Genomic DNA, 15,932 nt, shown 5'->3' with positions numbered 1-15,932 from the left:
GGGCAGTTACCAGTGGGATTGTCAAGGATGCAGGGCGCTCCCAGGGCTTCCTGGTGGGGCAGTTACCAGTGGGATTGTGCAGGATGCAGGATGCTCCCAGGGCTTCCTGGTGGGGCAGTTACCAGTGGGATTGTCCAGGATGCAGGACACTCCCAGGACTTCCTGGTGGGGCAGTTACCAGTGGGATTGTCAAGGATGCAGGGCGCTCCCAGGGCTTCCTGGTGGGGCAGTTACCAGTGGGCGTGTCCAGGTTGCAGGACGCTCCCAGGGCTTCCTAGTGGGGCAGTTACCAGTGGGCGTGTCCAGGTTGCAGGACGCTCCCAGGGCTTCCTGGTGGGGCAGTTACCAGTGGGCGTGTCCAGGATGCAGGATGCTTCCAGGGCTTCCTGGTGGGGCAGTTACCAGTGGGCGTGTCCAGGATGCAGGACACTCCCAGGGCTTCCTGGTGGAGCAGTTACCAGTGGGCGTGTCCAGGATGCAGGATGCTCCCAGTCATGTCTAAAGGGGTAAAACACCGTCCTGGCTGAGTGATGTCCTGGCGTGGAGATTTCTTCCTTCACTGCACTCAGCCCGGCCGCCAGACTGGTGTTGGGTCTTCGGGTTAGAGTTTGCATTTCCAGTGTCTCCTTGAGATGCAGTGTTTCTGTCTCAGAAGAGAGATCTAAGTGATGAAAACTCAAAGTGCAAAATATGGTCATGTTACTGGAGTCGTGGAACCGTTCCAGCAGACTTAAACAAACATGTGTTTAAAACAAAGCACCAGGTATTGAAGGAATGAACTCTGCAGAGTCCTGAAGGCAGGGTCTGTGTGGTTCTACTGCACAGAAGAGGTGCTGGCAGTTTTCACGAGGTGGCCTGATGTTACAGTTCAGACTGTGGGAGACCCGGCGAGTTCCGGGGTTCCAAGACAGGGTCCCGCAGTGCTGCCTGGAGAATCACTCACCCTCTGGTGTTGGCCACCTGAGCCCCTCTAAATGTCCCCTAAGAACTTGGAAAGATTGAATCTCCACCATGAGCTTGTGCAGGAAACATTCCTTAACCACCATTTGGTGCCACGTGCTACAGAGGGGAAGAAACCTCCTTTCTGTCACCCAAGTGTTGATATTCTAGCAAACAATTAAGTTGGAAGAAAAATTTAGATGTCCAAAAGCTGTGAGGTGTTACAGTGCAAGGTGGGAAGGACCGTCAGACCTGGAGGACACAGGTTGTTAGAAGGGCCTTTGGGAAGGAGAGATGCAGCTCTGAAGGACGCAGATCACGCGCGGATGTGACGAGCAGGGGTCGCTGGCAGGGGGGCCACGTGCACGTGTGTGTGGACACGGGTGTGCGCGTGTGTGTGCGCGTACACATATGTATATACACTCACACATTTATGCATATATCCGTCGGGTTCACAGCTAAAAACATTGCTTCTGGCTAATTTGGGAAATAGAAATGTGTGGGGAAAATGTTAATACGTTAAAATTCTACCACGAGATAAAGCTACATTGTCACCTTAACGTGTGTTTGTCTGGACTTTTCTCTGGAGAGAGAACACTGTGGATGGGTGCCTGGACATTGGGATTGAATGAGACTTTTGTCCTGTCGGTGTGGATAGCGCGTACCCAGTATTCCTTTATAATGAGACCAGGGCTTATTTTTCTTTTAAAACATATTTTGGGGACTGCTCTGATGTCGTTATGCATACATCGTTATTCACATTACCCATCATTTCATTAGAATAGGTAGTATGGTAAGATTATGGAATGAAAAGGTTAAAACGTTTTAAGGCCTTTAAGACATTTTGTCAAACATCTAATTTACCCCCAGAAAGTTCATCCCCGTGTCCATTTCTCTTGGATAAGTTCTTAAGTTCGCTTCCTATGGAATAAATAAGAAAATATGTTAAAAATCAATTTATTATGCAAATAAAACTGAAGGTTGAAAAGTGAGAAAGTATTAACCAATGAATCCATTGCCTGACACCAGACTTGCCTATTTCACAAACATCCATTGACTCAGTTGCTTTCAGGGTCTAACAGGCTCTTCGTTTAGATGAAAACAACAAGGGTTAAGTAGTTAGAAGTATGGATTTGAATGTAGAAATAAAGGCTAATGAGCACGGGGAAACGGGAGGGCTGTGCGGATAGAATCTGCATTTTTCAAGGAAGGAATTGTTACTCAGAGACTCCCCGGTGCAGATTACAGCCTTTCAGGAAGTTCATGTATTTTCACCCAGTAATTCAGATTTTCCTAGTAGATAAATCAGCAGACGAAGAAGTAGGAACTGGTTGTAGTGTTTGCTCCACGTGGCACCTGCTGTAATGTTATGCTGGGTCAGCGGTCACTCCCATTAGAATGGCCCCCCGTCGACTTTGAAGGAGGTATCCAGGGATTCGAAAGGTTTGCTTCATGGAAGTGAAAGCCTTCGAGGGCTGACTAATGCCTCCTGGACACAGAAATCCTGAGGGAAAGAGAAAATGCAGAGAGAGATGCAGTGTCTGTTATGTCTGATGTCCTTATTCATAGGATAAAGCTGCAGGTTCCATTATTCAAAACGGTTGTAAAAAGAAAACGTCAAGACTTAGCAGTGCCAGTGATCTTAGCCGCCTCCGAATCTGTTAGAATGTGTTTTATTTTTATAGACAGTAAAGATATTTCTCTGTTCTTGACTTACAGTATTTTGAATTTGTTCAAAGCGGTTTCAATCATTATGGAAAGGGGAATTTTCAAATGCATGATTAATTGTTCAAACATGAAGAATTTAAGAATATAAGGAAGATGGTTGCACAGGTTCTGCAAACATCTCTGACAAGCACAGAGCCTGGGCTCTCTGTGCTGCCCGTCCCCGTGCATTGAATACATGTATAATATTCTTATATTTATGTGCGCGCGTGCCGGCTGCAGCGCCGTCACTCCACCTACCTCGCCGACCTGTCCCCACGGCCCAGCGAGCGGTCCTTCAGGTGCCTGCTCTCACATGAGGAGGCCGCGCCCCTGGCCGGGTTGGGAGGACAGTGGTTTCTCTATCAGCGGGCAGTGGGCATGGGAGGTGGGAGCCTTTTCCACCGTGCTGCGTGTTCTCCAGCACTTACTGACGCGACAGGTATTCTAGCATGCCTGCTCCGTGCAGCGCTGCCGTAGATGTTGCAGGCTGAGGGTGTGCAATGAGCAAACCCAGGAGTCCATGCTCTCTGGAAGCTTCCCGTCCGGCAGGAAATGCAGGCAGGAAACAGGCATAAGCTCAGACCAGCAGGGAGACCTAGGTGAGGTGGTTTTGCCTCCGCTTTCTTTCAGTGGGACCCCTGGGAGGGGCTCCGCCATCTGGCTCGGGCGCCGCCCACAGGGGACCCTCCGCCCTCACACCTCTCAAGCCCCTGCTCCATGATGGGCGAGGGGCTCGGAGGACTCGGACCTGGTCTCAGGATGGTGATCGGGGTGACAGAGGAGGGCAAGTTGGCCTTCGGGGCAGCACGCAGGAGAAGTTATCTTTCTTTCCTGGACTTGCTGGACTTTTGTTGTGCCTGGAATCTTCCAGGAATAGTGACTTTTTAATAAACAAACTGACACAGGGAGACGGGTGCCTGCATTGAAGTTGGGTCTCTTTGTTGCTGTTTAACATGGAGCCCTTAGAGATGCCGCTGCATGGTGGGGAAGCAGAAAGAAAATATTTCTCTGGCTTCCATGAAAAGATAACACGCATGCCACAGAGGCAGGCTTGAAATGTGACATGTGAATGGCAGTTGGGGGATTTTTTTCAAATTCTGAGGAATATACACGTTTTTCTCTCATTTTGTCTAGTGAATGTTCGTAACTCTCGATGTGAGTAAAATAAACAGACGCCGACCCTTCAGCTTCCAGAGCAGGGGGGCTTCAGGTTCACCAGAGCAGAGATGCTGTGTGCAGTCAGTCCTCCCTGGATGCTGTCCAGGTGTAAAGGGTCAGGATTGGCCGGAACCTGGGGGCCTGGATGGCCGTGAGCCATGACTCGTGGGTAAGAGGTTCCGTGGGTCATTTTGGAAGCTCGAGTGTTTTCGTTCCTTAAAAAACACACAACGTGTTAAAAAGATGATTTATAAACTTTGAGTTCTTTTTCTCCAATGTTGAAGCTTTGAGGGGCAGTTAAGAACGCTCAGTACTTAGAGCCCGATTTGGGTCATGCTGGGATTCCACGGCACAGCTGAGGTCGGTGTGGGAAGATCGTCTGTTGCCATAGGAGGCAGACGTGGGATGCAGACAGATGTCCAGCGTTAGGCCTGTAACATAACTGAGATGAGCTGTGAGGTCACCAGCAGCCTCCAGCAGCTGGCCTGGTAAAGGTACTGATGCAGAGTGTCTCAGGAGGGACTGTGGGAGGGTCTGGGCAGGGCTGGGGGGCTGGCGTCTGTGGGGGCGGGAGGGGAGCAGCAGGATGCTGGGGGGAGCTGTCATCTGAGGAGAAGTGGGGGGGGGGTGAAGGGGTAGGAAGAGAAGATGCAGACCCCTCCTCCTCCAAAGGCAGTGCAGACTCAACATTGAACTTTCAGTTCCTCAATCTTCTAATAGGTTAAGATACACGTACTTTGAGCCTTATTGGAATAGATTTCTTTTGCTTAGCCAGAAACTGTGAATCGACTCATTTCCCACGGTATGAAACCGTCTCACCAGTTTTCTCTTCGAAAATCAAAAATCCTCTCAGGTCTCGAAGGAATCCTGGAAGCAGGTAGGCTTTCCAAAGGCACGGGCAGGGTCATTCCTTCCCTGGCCCTTGACAGTGGTGTCTGGGGCTTGGCTTCGTTTCTACCCGGGAAACACACTCGCCAAATACTCTACCTTCTCTGGGTGTAGGTTTTACTGCTGATTTTTCAAAGCTGACATGTGACCCCGCAGAGCACGCTGAGTCCCGAGTACTCTGGGATTTCTAGTTCTGACTGTGACCTTGACCATGGGATTAAAGTCCTGAGAATCCTGAGCAAATGCCATGACCGTAGAACCATGAGACAGGATCCGCCTGTGGACGGGGGAGGGACGTCGTAGGGGAGCCTGAACACCGCACAAGTGAAAAGCTGAGAAAATAAAACCTCAGAGTCCATCAGGAGACATGAGTGTCCATCCATCGTTCGGGCATACACGCAGAGTTTGTGTCATTGCCTCTGATTAATATGACTTTTGTACAATAAGCCAAAGTGCGAATTTGTTTTCATACTAAGTTGGTACGTTGGCATCTATCATCAGCATTCATGCCAACACTTTCACCGTTTCTGCTCATATAATGTTTAATTTGTATTGCTTTGCTTGACAGATAACCTCACTGGTAGCAATGTTTGTACAGGATCTGTGGGTTTGGTATAACCATATTTACGTTACCCCACTTGTTTCTCCCAATATTTCCATTTGTGGTATAACTGGCATTTCAAGACCCGTTGTGTAGACAAGGATCTTTTAAAGGTTAGGCGTCTAGCTTGTCTCACACAGCTGAAGCACGAACACGATGGATTCACATCTCATCCATGTTCCTCAGAGAGCCGACTGTCTACACGCCCTACACGGGCTTTTCTAGAAGCTCTTTATCAGACTGAGAACACTCCCCTTTAGTCGTGGTTTGTTGAGTGTTTTCTAGCATGAAAGCATTTTGGATTTGGTCAAGTGCTTTTTCTGCATCTGTTGAGATGATTGTGTGATTTTTTTTTTTATTCTGTTGCTATGATGTATAACATTTCCAGATGTCAAACTGACTGAGTTCCTGGGGTAACTCCCATTGATGGTGGTATATAATTCTCAATAGATGTTCCTGGATGGAGTTTCCTAGTGTTTCACGGAGGATATTTGCATCCATATTCAAAACAGATATTGGTCTGTAGTTTTCTTGTGATGACTTGTGGTTTGGGTATTAAGGTTGTATTGGCCTCATAAACTAATTTGGGAAATGTTCTATTCTATTTTGGGGACAGTTTGTGACTAATCGTTATTAATTCTTCTCTGAATGTTTAGTAGAACTCAGTGGTAAAGCCATCTGGGCCTCAGCTTTTCTATGTGGTTAGTTTTTTGGTTAAAAATTCAATTTCTAAACTTGTAATATTGTCTACTCAGATTTCTCCCTGAATCAACTTTGGTAGTTTGTATTTTCTAGGATTTCATCTAATTTATCTCATTTATTGGCATACAATTGTTCAAGGATTCCTTTATAATCCTTTTTGCTTCTGTAATATTGATGGTAATATCTCCACTTTCACCTGTTATTCTAGTATTTTGATTCTTCTTTCTTTTTTCTTGGTCAATATAGCTAAAACTTTGTCCATTTTGCTGTTCTTTTTAAAGAACCAGATTTTGGTTACATTGATTTTCTCTGTTGTTTTTCTCTCTCTGCTTCATTAAGTCCAGCTCTAATCTTCATTATTTTCTTCCTTCTGCTTGCTTTATGTTTTGATCTTTATTTGTATGTATATACACATATATATTTAAAATCATTAAAGAAATGTAAATGCTTAATTAGAAGATATTCACATACTATAAAAGAAAGCAGGGAAAGAGGAACAGAACAGATTTGAGACACGTAGAAAATGAAAAGTAAATTGGCAGACATAAATCTAACTATACCAATAATAAAATTACATTTGCACGATTGAATAATCCAGTTAGAAGGTGAAGATTTTCAGACTGAGTAGAAAAAACAAGATCCGACTGTATTCTGTCTTCAAGAGACACACTTTAGATTCAGAGGAACGAATAGATTGAAAATAAAAGATGGGAAAAAATATACAAACAGCAAACACAAGGATGCAGTACCCTTACTAATATCATAGAAAATAGAATTTAAAACTGAAAATGTTATTAGCAATAAAGAGGGACATTTTAAAAAGATGAATGTTTAATCCATCAGGAAGATATAACAATTATAAATATATATGCACCTAAAAACAGAACACCAAAATACATGAAACTATAACTAACAGTATTGAAAGGCAAAACAAACAATTCAACAGTAATAGTCAGAGGCTTCAATACACCAGTTTTAATAGTGTATGGAAAAACCAGGCAGAACATCAGGAAGAAAACAGAAGACTTGAACAACACTATAAACCAAATAGATACGGCAACATTTGGGGAACCTCCGTGCAGTAACAGGAGACCTTTTCTTCATTTTCTAGTTTGAGTGTCAGAGGTTCTGACAGTTTCTCTTCACTCCTTCTTCTGTCTCTTACTTGGATTGCATAAACTCTACTGATCTGTCTTCAAGTTTGCTAATTCTTTGTCAGTTGAAACCTCCTGTCAAGCCTCTCTAGTAAAATTTTTTTCCGTTATTATACTTGTTCACCCTAATACACTCATTTGCTCGCTTTTGTAGCTACTGTCTCGTTACTAACATTCTGTATTTGAAGTGACGTTGTCATTGTACCTTTACTTCTTTAAGCAAGCTTTCCTCTAGTTTCTTGGACGTGTTTACCATGACTGTTTTGAAGTCTTTCTGCCTGATGTGACGTCTGGTCACCTCGCAGACACCTTCCGTGCCTGCTTTTCCCCGGGCGGCGCGGCGCACTGTTCTGTCTCCAGCAGCTCCGGGTGCAGGTCCTCACGCCACACCCCTACCTGCGGTTTGTTGTTTATTGTTTAGTGACCGGCTGGATCATTTTAGTGAAGTCTGGGCACCGCTCTCCCCGCAGTCCTGTTAAGCCCGAGGTTGGTTTCTTCCTGTGACCACACCCGGCTGTTCAACTTCACTCATTTCCAGCGGATTGGTCTATCATTTTCAGCAAAGCTTTGTGGTATAATGGATCGGCAGAATATTCCAGTCAAATCTGGGTTCCTTTGAAGACCTAGTTCCTGGGGTCGGTGTCTGAGATTTGTTCTGACCACAGGAGAGCTCCTTCCAGCTGTTTTAGTCTCCGGTTTTCTCCTGAGAATTAGCCGGCCAGCAGTTCAGCCTGTATTCATTTAATTTATGAAACTCTTTCTAATTGCCTTTCACCGAAACTGCTCCTGTTTTTGAAGTGCCCGTGACCTTGAACTTCTCCACATTCTACTGCAAATGAAGTCACTTCCTGTGGAAATTGACCAGGAGCTGTAGGTTTTGTTGCCTGTCCCTCACCCCCTCGCCAGGTAAAGTTTCTGAGCCCGGGTGGGTGCGGGGTGCAGGGACAATAACACACTTTTCTGTAAATGAACCTTATGTTCTGATTCAAGCAGTGCTGATTAGGGTGGGAGTGGTACGTAGTCAGGGATATCTACTTATAAAAAAGACAGACGGATTGTTTAATCAGAGAAACTCCGGTTGGTAGATTTGGCCCAAGAACGTGCAGGGCTGGTTTATGATGTCTCTACTCCCTTCTCCCGCCCTTGTATCCTTTCCCGTATGAAACCATGATTGAACCCACATCTGAAAGACTATTAAAACATAATTTAGTGCCAACTTTGTTTAAAAAAAGTTTGTTTTGTCATTTTTAGCCTTTCAGTTGTCTTCTTAAGGCCGTGGAGATATAAGCTGCAAGGGTTAGTGTGCATTTTTCTTAAGAGAAAACGAACAGACGTGTAAGTGACATTCTTTTGTTGTAAGGGTTGTGTTCGTCAGCTCAGGCTGCCTTAGCAAAACACCAGACGGCGGGGGTTGGGCGGGGGGATGGTGCTCGAACAACAGCAATTTATTTTCTCACAGTTCTGGAGGCTGGAAGTCCAAGATCAAAGTTCCAGAGGGTTGTGTCTGGTGAGCACTGTCCTCCTGGCTCGCTGACGGCTGTCTTCTCACTGTGTCCTCACATGGAACAGAGCTCTGGGCCCTCTTCTTATAGGGCCCCCAGTCCTGTTGGATCAGGCCCGCCCTTCTGACCTCACCTAAGCTTCTCTCCTTAGAGGTCCCGTCTCCAAATATACCCACACTGGGGACTAGGGCTTTAACATGTAGGTTTTGGGGAATACACACATCAGTCTATAGCAATAGTTATATGGAAATTATCTCTGGAAGAAACGGCTTGCATGATAGGGGAGAACTACTGAATTAGAGACAGTGATGTCGCCGTTATGAATGATTTGCCATGGGTGGGTTTGTGGCAGGCTGATTCTCATGGTTAAAAATAAAGGAGAACCAACTTCTTCAAAAGCTCTGTTGTAAATCAGACGTATACGTGTGGTCCTAAAACACCATCGACGCTGAGGAATGGTGGTGTTTGACCTGCTCCATCGTCACGGGGCCAAGAGCCTTCAGACCATGATAAGTGCTCTCCGAAAGAATCACTGCTAAGGACCCCACAAAACAGTAACTCCAGCCCTGCTCTAAGAGCAAGTGTATTTCCTACAGGAGCTGCCTTTCATGTGTTTATTAAATTAGAAATAGGGATCTCAGCGTTTTGAACTGGATTTCAGTAAACCTACCTAAGATACGGAGACGGGTTAGGCTGTGCCCACAGCTGTGAGCTGTGTTTCCCGCGGTGACTGCAGGTCGGTGCTGAGCAGGGCTGAGTGGGCGCCGCCTTCTCCCGGTCCTGGGGCATCGGATCCCAGGGCCCTCCTTCCAGCATCGCCTGTCCTCCTCCTGCAGGTCCAGTGCATTTGAGGTGCAGGCCCTGGATGGGGCGAGCTCGGGAAGGCTTTGGTTTTACACCGCGCAGGAGAGCACCGCCTGGCTGAGGGCCGTGTCTGCCAACATCAGCGACCTGACGCTGCAAAAAGTGAGCACGGAGACTTTCCATGTCCCTGTTTTTGCTCTTTAATCCACGAAAAGAATTAGGATGTTTTGTTACTTATGGTGAATCCTGAAACAGTTGGTAATAACATTAAACAGAAGAACATGCACTTTTTTTCAACATAACAAACCTTTGACTAAAAATGTTAAAGATTAAGTCATCTAAAAGTTTCCTGGTATAAGAGTGTAGACTGAATCAAACCTCTGGACACCTCCCCGCTGGTTCTGTCTCTCCCTCTTCCTTTCCACGCACCTACACAGAAGTATTTGTGTGCATGTAATTTTATGTATACGCTATCCAAATGCATTGATGTAACGTGACATTTTTATTTGGGGAACCCAATTGGGTTAAATACGTAATTCTCCAGAACATTAAGGAAACTTATGAAGAGGCACCTCCACCACAAACATCCCTTCTCAGTGGATCACCGCAGGCACCCAGGAAAGAAAAACACTCTGTCTCTTTGAGTGATCTGTTTGATGATCAAGGTCAATATGAAACTTCAAAATGAAACAATAAAACTAGATGGGGTGAGAGTAAAACATGAATAAAGTACTCAGTTCCCTAAAGCAACCGCTGTATCCCGGCAGTAAGTTGATGGCCACAGCTGCGGGAGGCTCATGCAGGGACCAGCCCTTGGCCCGAGGAGGCCGTGGACCCGTTTCCTTGTTCTCAGCCCCTGCAGGTGACTTGCCCCGTTGTCCACATTTGCACCCCAGGGCCTGCTGTGGCCCAGGGCGGCTGGTGGCAGGAGGACCCCGGGGGTCTGGATGCACACGGCGTAGTCTCACACCTGCCTCACTCCTGGAGACTACTAACCAGAGCTCGCCTGAGCACTTGGAAATATCAGGGAAGCAGCAATGTGAGATTTCTATTCCAAAGACCTCAGAGGCTCTCAGCTACATAGGAGGTACTAGACCCTCTCTAAGACCTCAGTTTTCCAACTTGACATTTTGAATTCCAAAGGTATCTGGACGGATAAAAGGAAAAGAAAAACCCAGGTGGTGGTAGCTTGTTATTGGCAGAAATGCATGGTTCTAGATGAATCTCACACATCGCAGCTACTGGGCAGAGCAGAGGAAAGGAGACGCAGACACTTTCGAGCTGGAACTGTGGATTCAAAGCCACTTTCCAACTGGGTAGGCTTGATCTTGTTATTACTCTGGACCTTCATGTCCTCACTGGTTAAATTTTGCAGGATTGCTGGGAGAATCAAATGTGAACTGTGAAAACTGTAATTACCTAAGACCATGTAGTACAGACATCATTTTCCCCAATTATTTCAGACGTGGACATTTAAGCATCCGCTGCCCCAGGGCTTCACTTAGTAAAGAGCTGATGCTTGAAACAGTAGCGTCGATACGCTAGTCTTGGGTTTTCTATTATGAGAGTCGTTGCCAGACATCTGTACATGCTCTGGTTTGGTTTTCAGGTAAGAAATACCTCATAAAGGAAACGTTTCATGCAGGGACACTTCATGCAGCTAATTAAATCCAGTTGCCAGTTAGGTTGAAAAATTATGACGTCAATACATGGTCATACTGACTCCTTGCTTCCCTCTCTCTACAGATGAAGATGGCAAATCAGTGCCGCTCTCCTTGTGACCAGGTAGGATTCGTGGGTTTTGTGTTGATTATACGATGTCCCCGAAGGCAGCCTCTTTCTGTTTTTGAGATTTGGTTTGGAAATTTTGACAGGAAAGCATTAGCACACATCGGACTGAAGTCCATCCTCACCCACAGTGTTAACTCCAGGAAGCTGCTCGTTTGTCCTGGAAATAGTGCAGGAGGAATCGTTCTGACCTGAGTGTGCCGTGTTATCAGTGATCTGTCGGCACGTACATTTGCTAAGGAGTCGTGATCAAATGATAGCCTAGATGTGACTGTTGAAGCTTAGAGGGTGTGACAGCTGAGACTCCCCCGTGTAATCGGGAGTCTTCAGCATCCTGTGATTTTCTTAGCTCACGTCCTCGTTCAGGAGGTTTCACTCTGGGAGGCTTTGACTGGGAGCTACTGTCGCGGGTGGGAAGGAAGCACCCCACCCCTGTGCCTGCGCTGGCCCTTGTCCACCTGGAGGCCGCGTGTTCTGGTGGTGGTAGCCCGCGTCTTCAGGAGCCTCGGCTCGTTCGTTCGGAGGGCGGAGGCCAACCTGTAACGCGCCTGGTTTTCTAATTCAAGGACTGCTCATGTACTAGGCTGTAAGTGCTTAGCTGTGTATCAGGTAAATACACTTGGAAGTCACTACGTTATTTTTCTGTTTCCTTTTTGATAAAGTCATAGTTCAAGCTGTAAGTGTGAACTTTTTAAGATGTATAGCTTCTTAGCTTTCTGGTCGTGTCTTTCATTTAGGTCTGAGGCAGTATACCTCGTAGGCTCGAGTTAAGCAAACTAAAGGAGTGTGCTCAGTTTGCTTTAACGAGCACTCAGAGACGCCCTTTATGGAGAGCTCAGTGATAACATTTACGTTAAAAAGGAAGGCATTCAGGAGAGTAAGTACCTGCCAATCAAATGTTTCCTGAAAAAGACAGGAAATTAGGACCATGTTTTAAGTTAAACCCCTGCAGTCAACATTTCTAAATTAGATAAGAAACACTAAGAAAGGTTCTTCTAACTTTTATTTGTTGTAATGTTTTCCTACATTTATGAACAGCTATTTTTGTTTACATAGCTAAATGAGGGTGGGTAGCTATTTAATGAGTAATGGTCCCATAAATGTCTTCAGATTACTGTAGGATTCATTGCATATTCTTACGCATAAAATACAGCTTTTCTGCTGGGCTTAGTGTTTCTGAGACAGAAGTTTCTCTTGGACTTTTCCCCTGAGGACACACCTCCCCGTAGTTCACACTTAAAGCCTGTCTTCTCTGGATTTATTTACCAAAGCTGGTGGGACAATAGACCAAATTGGTGTTTTTGTCTCCAAGAATAATTTGCCATTTGAAATTGGGTTTCTGTTGGCACAAGCAAAACTAGCAAAGTGTCCCGGGGGATCCTTTTTGTCGTGAATCAGAGACTCTTCCAAGACTGTACCAAAAGTCAGCCTATGTACACGGGCACCGAATTGAATCTCAGAGACAGAGTTTGGGTAAAGTAGGAAAGAAGAGCTTTATTGCTTTGCCTGGCAAAGTGGGCCACAGCGGGCTAATGCCCTCAAAACAGTGTGTCCTGACCTGGAGGCGGTAGTGCAGAGTCTTATGGTCCAGAGGCAGGGCTGCTGGAAAGTATCAGGGTGCCTGCAGGGCTTGCATTCCTTCAATCCAGAGGTTTCAGGTGGTCTGCGATGGGCTCCTGTGGTTCTCAAGGTTCCGGAACTGTGACCTTCTCTGTGGAATGAAGAGTACTAACGTCTTCCATTTGTTGGGGGTTTTAGTTCTGCAGAAGAACTCAAAGACATTGTTATGTGTATCCCTTGAGGGGAACCAGGGCCCTGCCCCAAGGCTGCACTATTGTTTCCTGAGGGCTCCTCCCTTGTCTCCGCATCCCCTCCCTTCCCTGATTAGCAACTGTTTGAACCTGCCCTTTGGAACTCGGGGAGGGTCTTGGAGGCTGAATGCTGCCTATTTCCTACAAACAGGAAACGGGGAGCACAGAAAGGCTTCCAGGCCCCCGGAGCCCCACGGGCCCTGCTCCGCTTCAGGAGCACAGGAGAGAGTGCCCTGCAGGTGGAGCCCTTCCTTCAGTTTCTCCATGTCCTGTCACAGAGGGGAGGCGTCCCGTCCCCGACTTCCCAAACACGTCATGCATGGTCAGTGGTTTGGGACAGTCACGTGCGGGCACACGTGAATGCCCATTGCCCTGAGGCCTGAGCAGCTCTCCCAGGACCTGAACTTGACGCATTTGGAGCGTACTCTGCGTTTCTGCGGCTGTACCTGACTGCCAGGCCGTCTGGGAAGGGCACCAGTCTGGAAACCGAAGCGTGTTCTGTTTTGTTTAGAAATTTAACTCCTCTTTCCCACTGACTCACAAGAGAGAATCAAGAAGGTTCAGGGGAAGTTAAAACTATCTGAGGAGCAAAACTCCCAACACAAAGGACATGGAAGGAATCATGGTTCAAAGGCAGTGGAGTGATTTCGCTTTGTTTTTATCTTAGTGAAATTTGGTCATATATGAAGCCACGTTTGTGTGATATCAGTCTTGGTGGCCTTAGGTGAATCAAACCTGGATTCTAATCCCACCTAATCCCTTCTCTGGTGGTGCAGTTGGAACACATTAACACCTGAGCCCTAGTTTCTTAATCTATAAGAGAAGAAAGTTGCAAAGGGTAATCTGAAGTCTTTTTTTAACTTAAAAATTTCTATATAACTTTGAAGTTACTTAAGGGCTTGAATTTGTTTATCCAGAAAGAAACATCAGAGACAGGCCTCACTATGTGAGGTTGTAAAAGAACTAACCCCTGCCCCAATTTGCCGAGATTTCAGTAGAGGATGCTTTCAATTTTCTCCAAAAACTAAACATTTTGTATGCATTATAGGAGTTTAGATTTATGGTGTTGGGCCCTATTTAAAAACAGGAAGGATTTTTTTCTCATTTTGAACAATTAATTATTGATTTTGGTATGTAGCAAAAAATAATATTGGATAAATAAGAAAAAAATAAAGATATTGACAACCACTGAAATTGACAAAAACCAAAGAAAACAGAATTAGAAGGATAATACAAAAGGCATAAGTATAGATTTTTAGACTCTTATATCTGATAAGTAAAATGACTGTGTAATTTGTCATCCAAACTGGGACACTTCTTTCTGGGATGGAGACTGACCTAAAAGTAACACTAAGACAACAGGAGTAACTTTAGAATCATCCCAGGAAAACCAGGACATGTGTTCACCCTGCGAAAACAGCAAGAATCTATTTTCCAAAATAAATTTCTTCCCGAAAACCTGAATTAAAGGAAATATGGGCACCTTAATCACCAAATCCAAAAGAGGCTTAAATAATTCAAGTTATTCTAGCTTTTTCTGTGAAAAGGAACAGAGCAGTTGTACAATTATTATCTGATGGACAAGTAGGTGTTCATAAAATTATAATATACATTTCTTGGATTATGTAATAAGCCATAGAAAATTCATAATGTGAAATTTAAAATTAGCTTCCCTTAAAATTATTTATGAACTGCATATACCTAAAAAAGCTTCCTAAAGCAGCCAATGTTTCCATAATAGATAAGCGATAACTTATTTCTTTGCTAATTAATATAGGCAGAATTAAATTACATATGGAATTTCATTAACTTCACATCCGCTTTATAGATGTTTCAGGTTATTAACAATCTGTGTGTTTCCATCTTGGCCAGAAAAGGAGTTCCTAGTTCGGTAGGTAACTCCTGTTGGATGCTGTGCCCAGCACTGTATTAACCAGATGTGGGAAGGAGAAGCAGCAGAATAAGACACTGCCCCAGCCCTGGAGGAGGAAGACGGCAGGACCGAGGGGCGGGGGGGGCTCCACAACCCGTGTCTGTGTCTCCAGAGAAACAGGCAACGCTCAGCTGAGTGCGAATCAGATGGAAAATCTCTCCCTTGACAAATTGTCCGCACAGAGGAGCGCTGGCTGCTGCTGTGCTAGAAAAAGAATCCCAGCTCCTCCAGGTCAGCCTAGAAGTTACCCTTCCAGCTTTCTACTCACCCTCGACCAGTCTATAATGTGAATCTAATCTACCCGTCCGTCCGTCATATCTATCTACCTCTCTACCTATCATCTATCTATCTACCTATCTATCTGTCATCTAGCTAGCTAGCTAGCTACCTATCATCTATCTATCTATATCTATCTATCATCTATCTATCATCTATCTATCATCTATATATCTTATCATTAGCTATCTCTCATCTATCTATATCTATCTATCATCTATCTATCTATCATCTATATATCTAATCATTAGCTATCTCTCATCTATCTATCTATATCTATCTATCATCTATCATCTATCTATCTATCATCTATATATCTAATCATTAGCTATCTCTCATCTATCTATATCTATCTATCATCTATCATCTATCTATCATCTATATATCTTATGATTAGCTATCTCTCATCTATCTATCTATATCTATCTATCATCTATCTATCATCTATCTATCATCTATATATCTTATCATTAGCTATCTCTCATCTATCTATCTATCTATCATCTATCTATCATCTATCTATCATCTATATATCTTATCATTAGCTATCTCTCATCTATCTATCTATATCTATCTATCATCTATCATCTATATATCTTATCATTAGCTATCTCTCATCTATCTATCATCTATCTATCTATCATCTATCTATCTATCATTAGCTATCTC

At 44.8% G+C, this 15,932-nt stretch overlaps 1 protein-coding gene across 1 annotated transcript in view; it reads left to right on the top strand.

Moving 5' to 3' along the window:
* Positions 1–15,932, top strand: part of SNTG2 (syntrophin gamma 2) — a 201,056-nt gene that overhangs the window by 139,302 nt on the left and 45,822 nt on the right. The window contains exons 10-11 of the mRNA XM_079940355.1: positions 9,488–9,617; positions 11,202–11,240. Coding sequence (XP_079796481.1) covers positions 9,488–9,617; positions 11,202–11,240 — 169 coding nt within the window. The remainder of the gene's footprint in view (positions 1–9,487; positions 9,618–11,201; positions 11,241–15,932) is intronic.

Source organism: Stenella coeruleoalba (assembly GCF_951394435.1).
Source record: "Stenella coeruleoalba genome assembly, chromosome: 13".
In the NCBI taxonomy this organism is placed as follows: Eukaryota; Metazoa; Chordata; class Mammalia; order Artiodactyla; family Delphinidae; genus Stenella; species Stenella coeruleoalba.
Note: the sequence above shows the minus strand (reverse complement) of the source record. Positions and strands in the feature narration are given on the sequence as shown.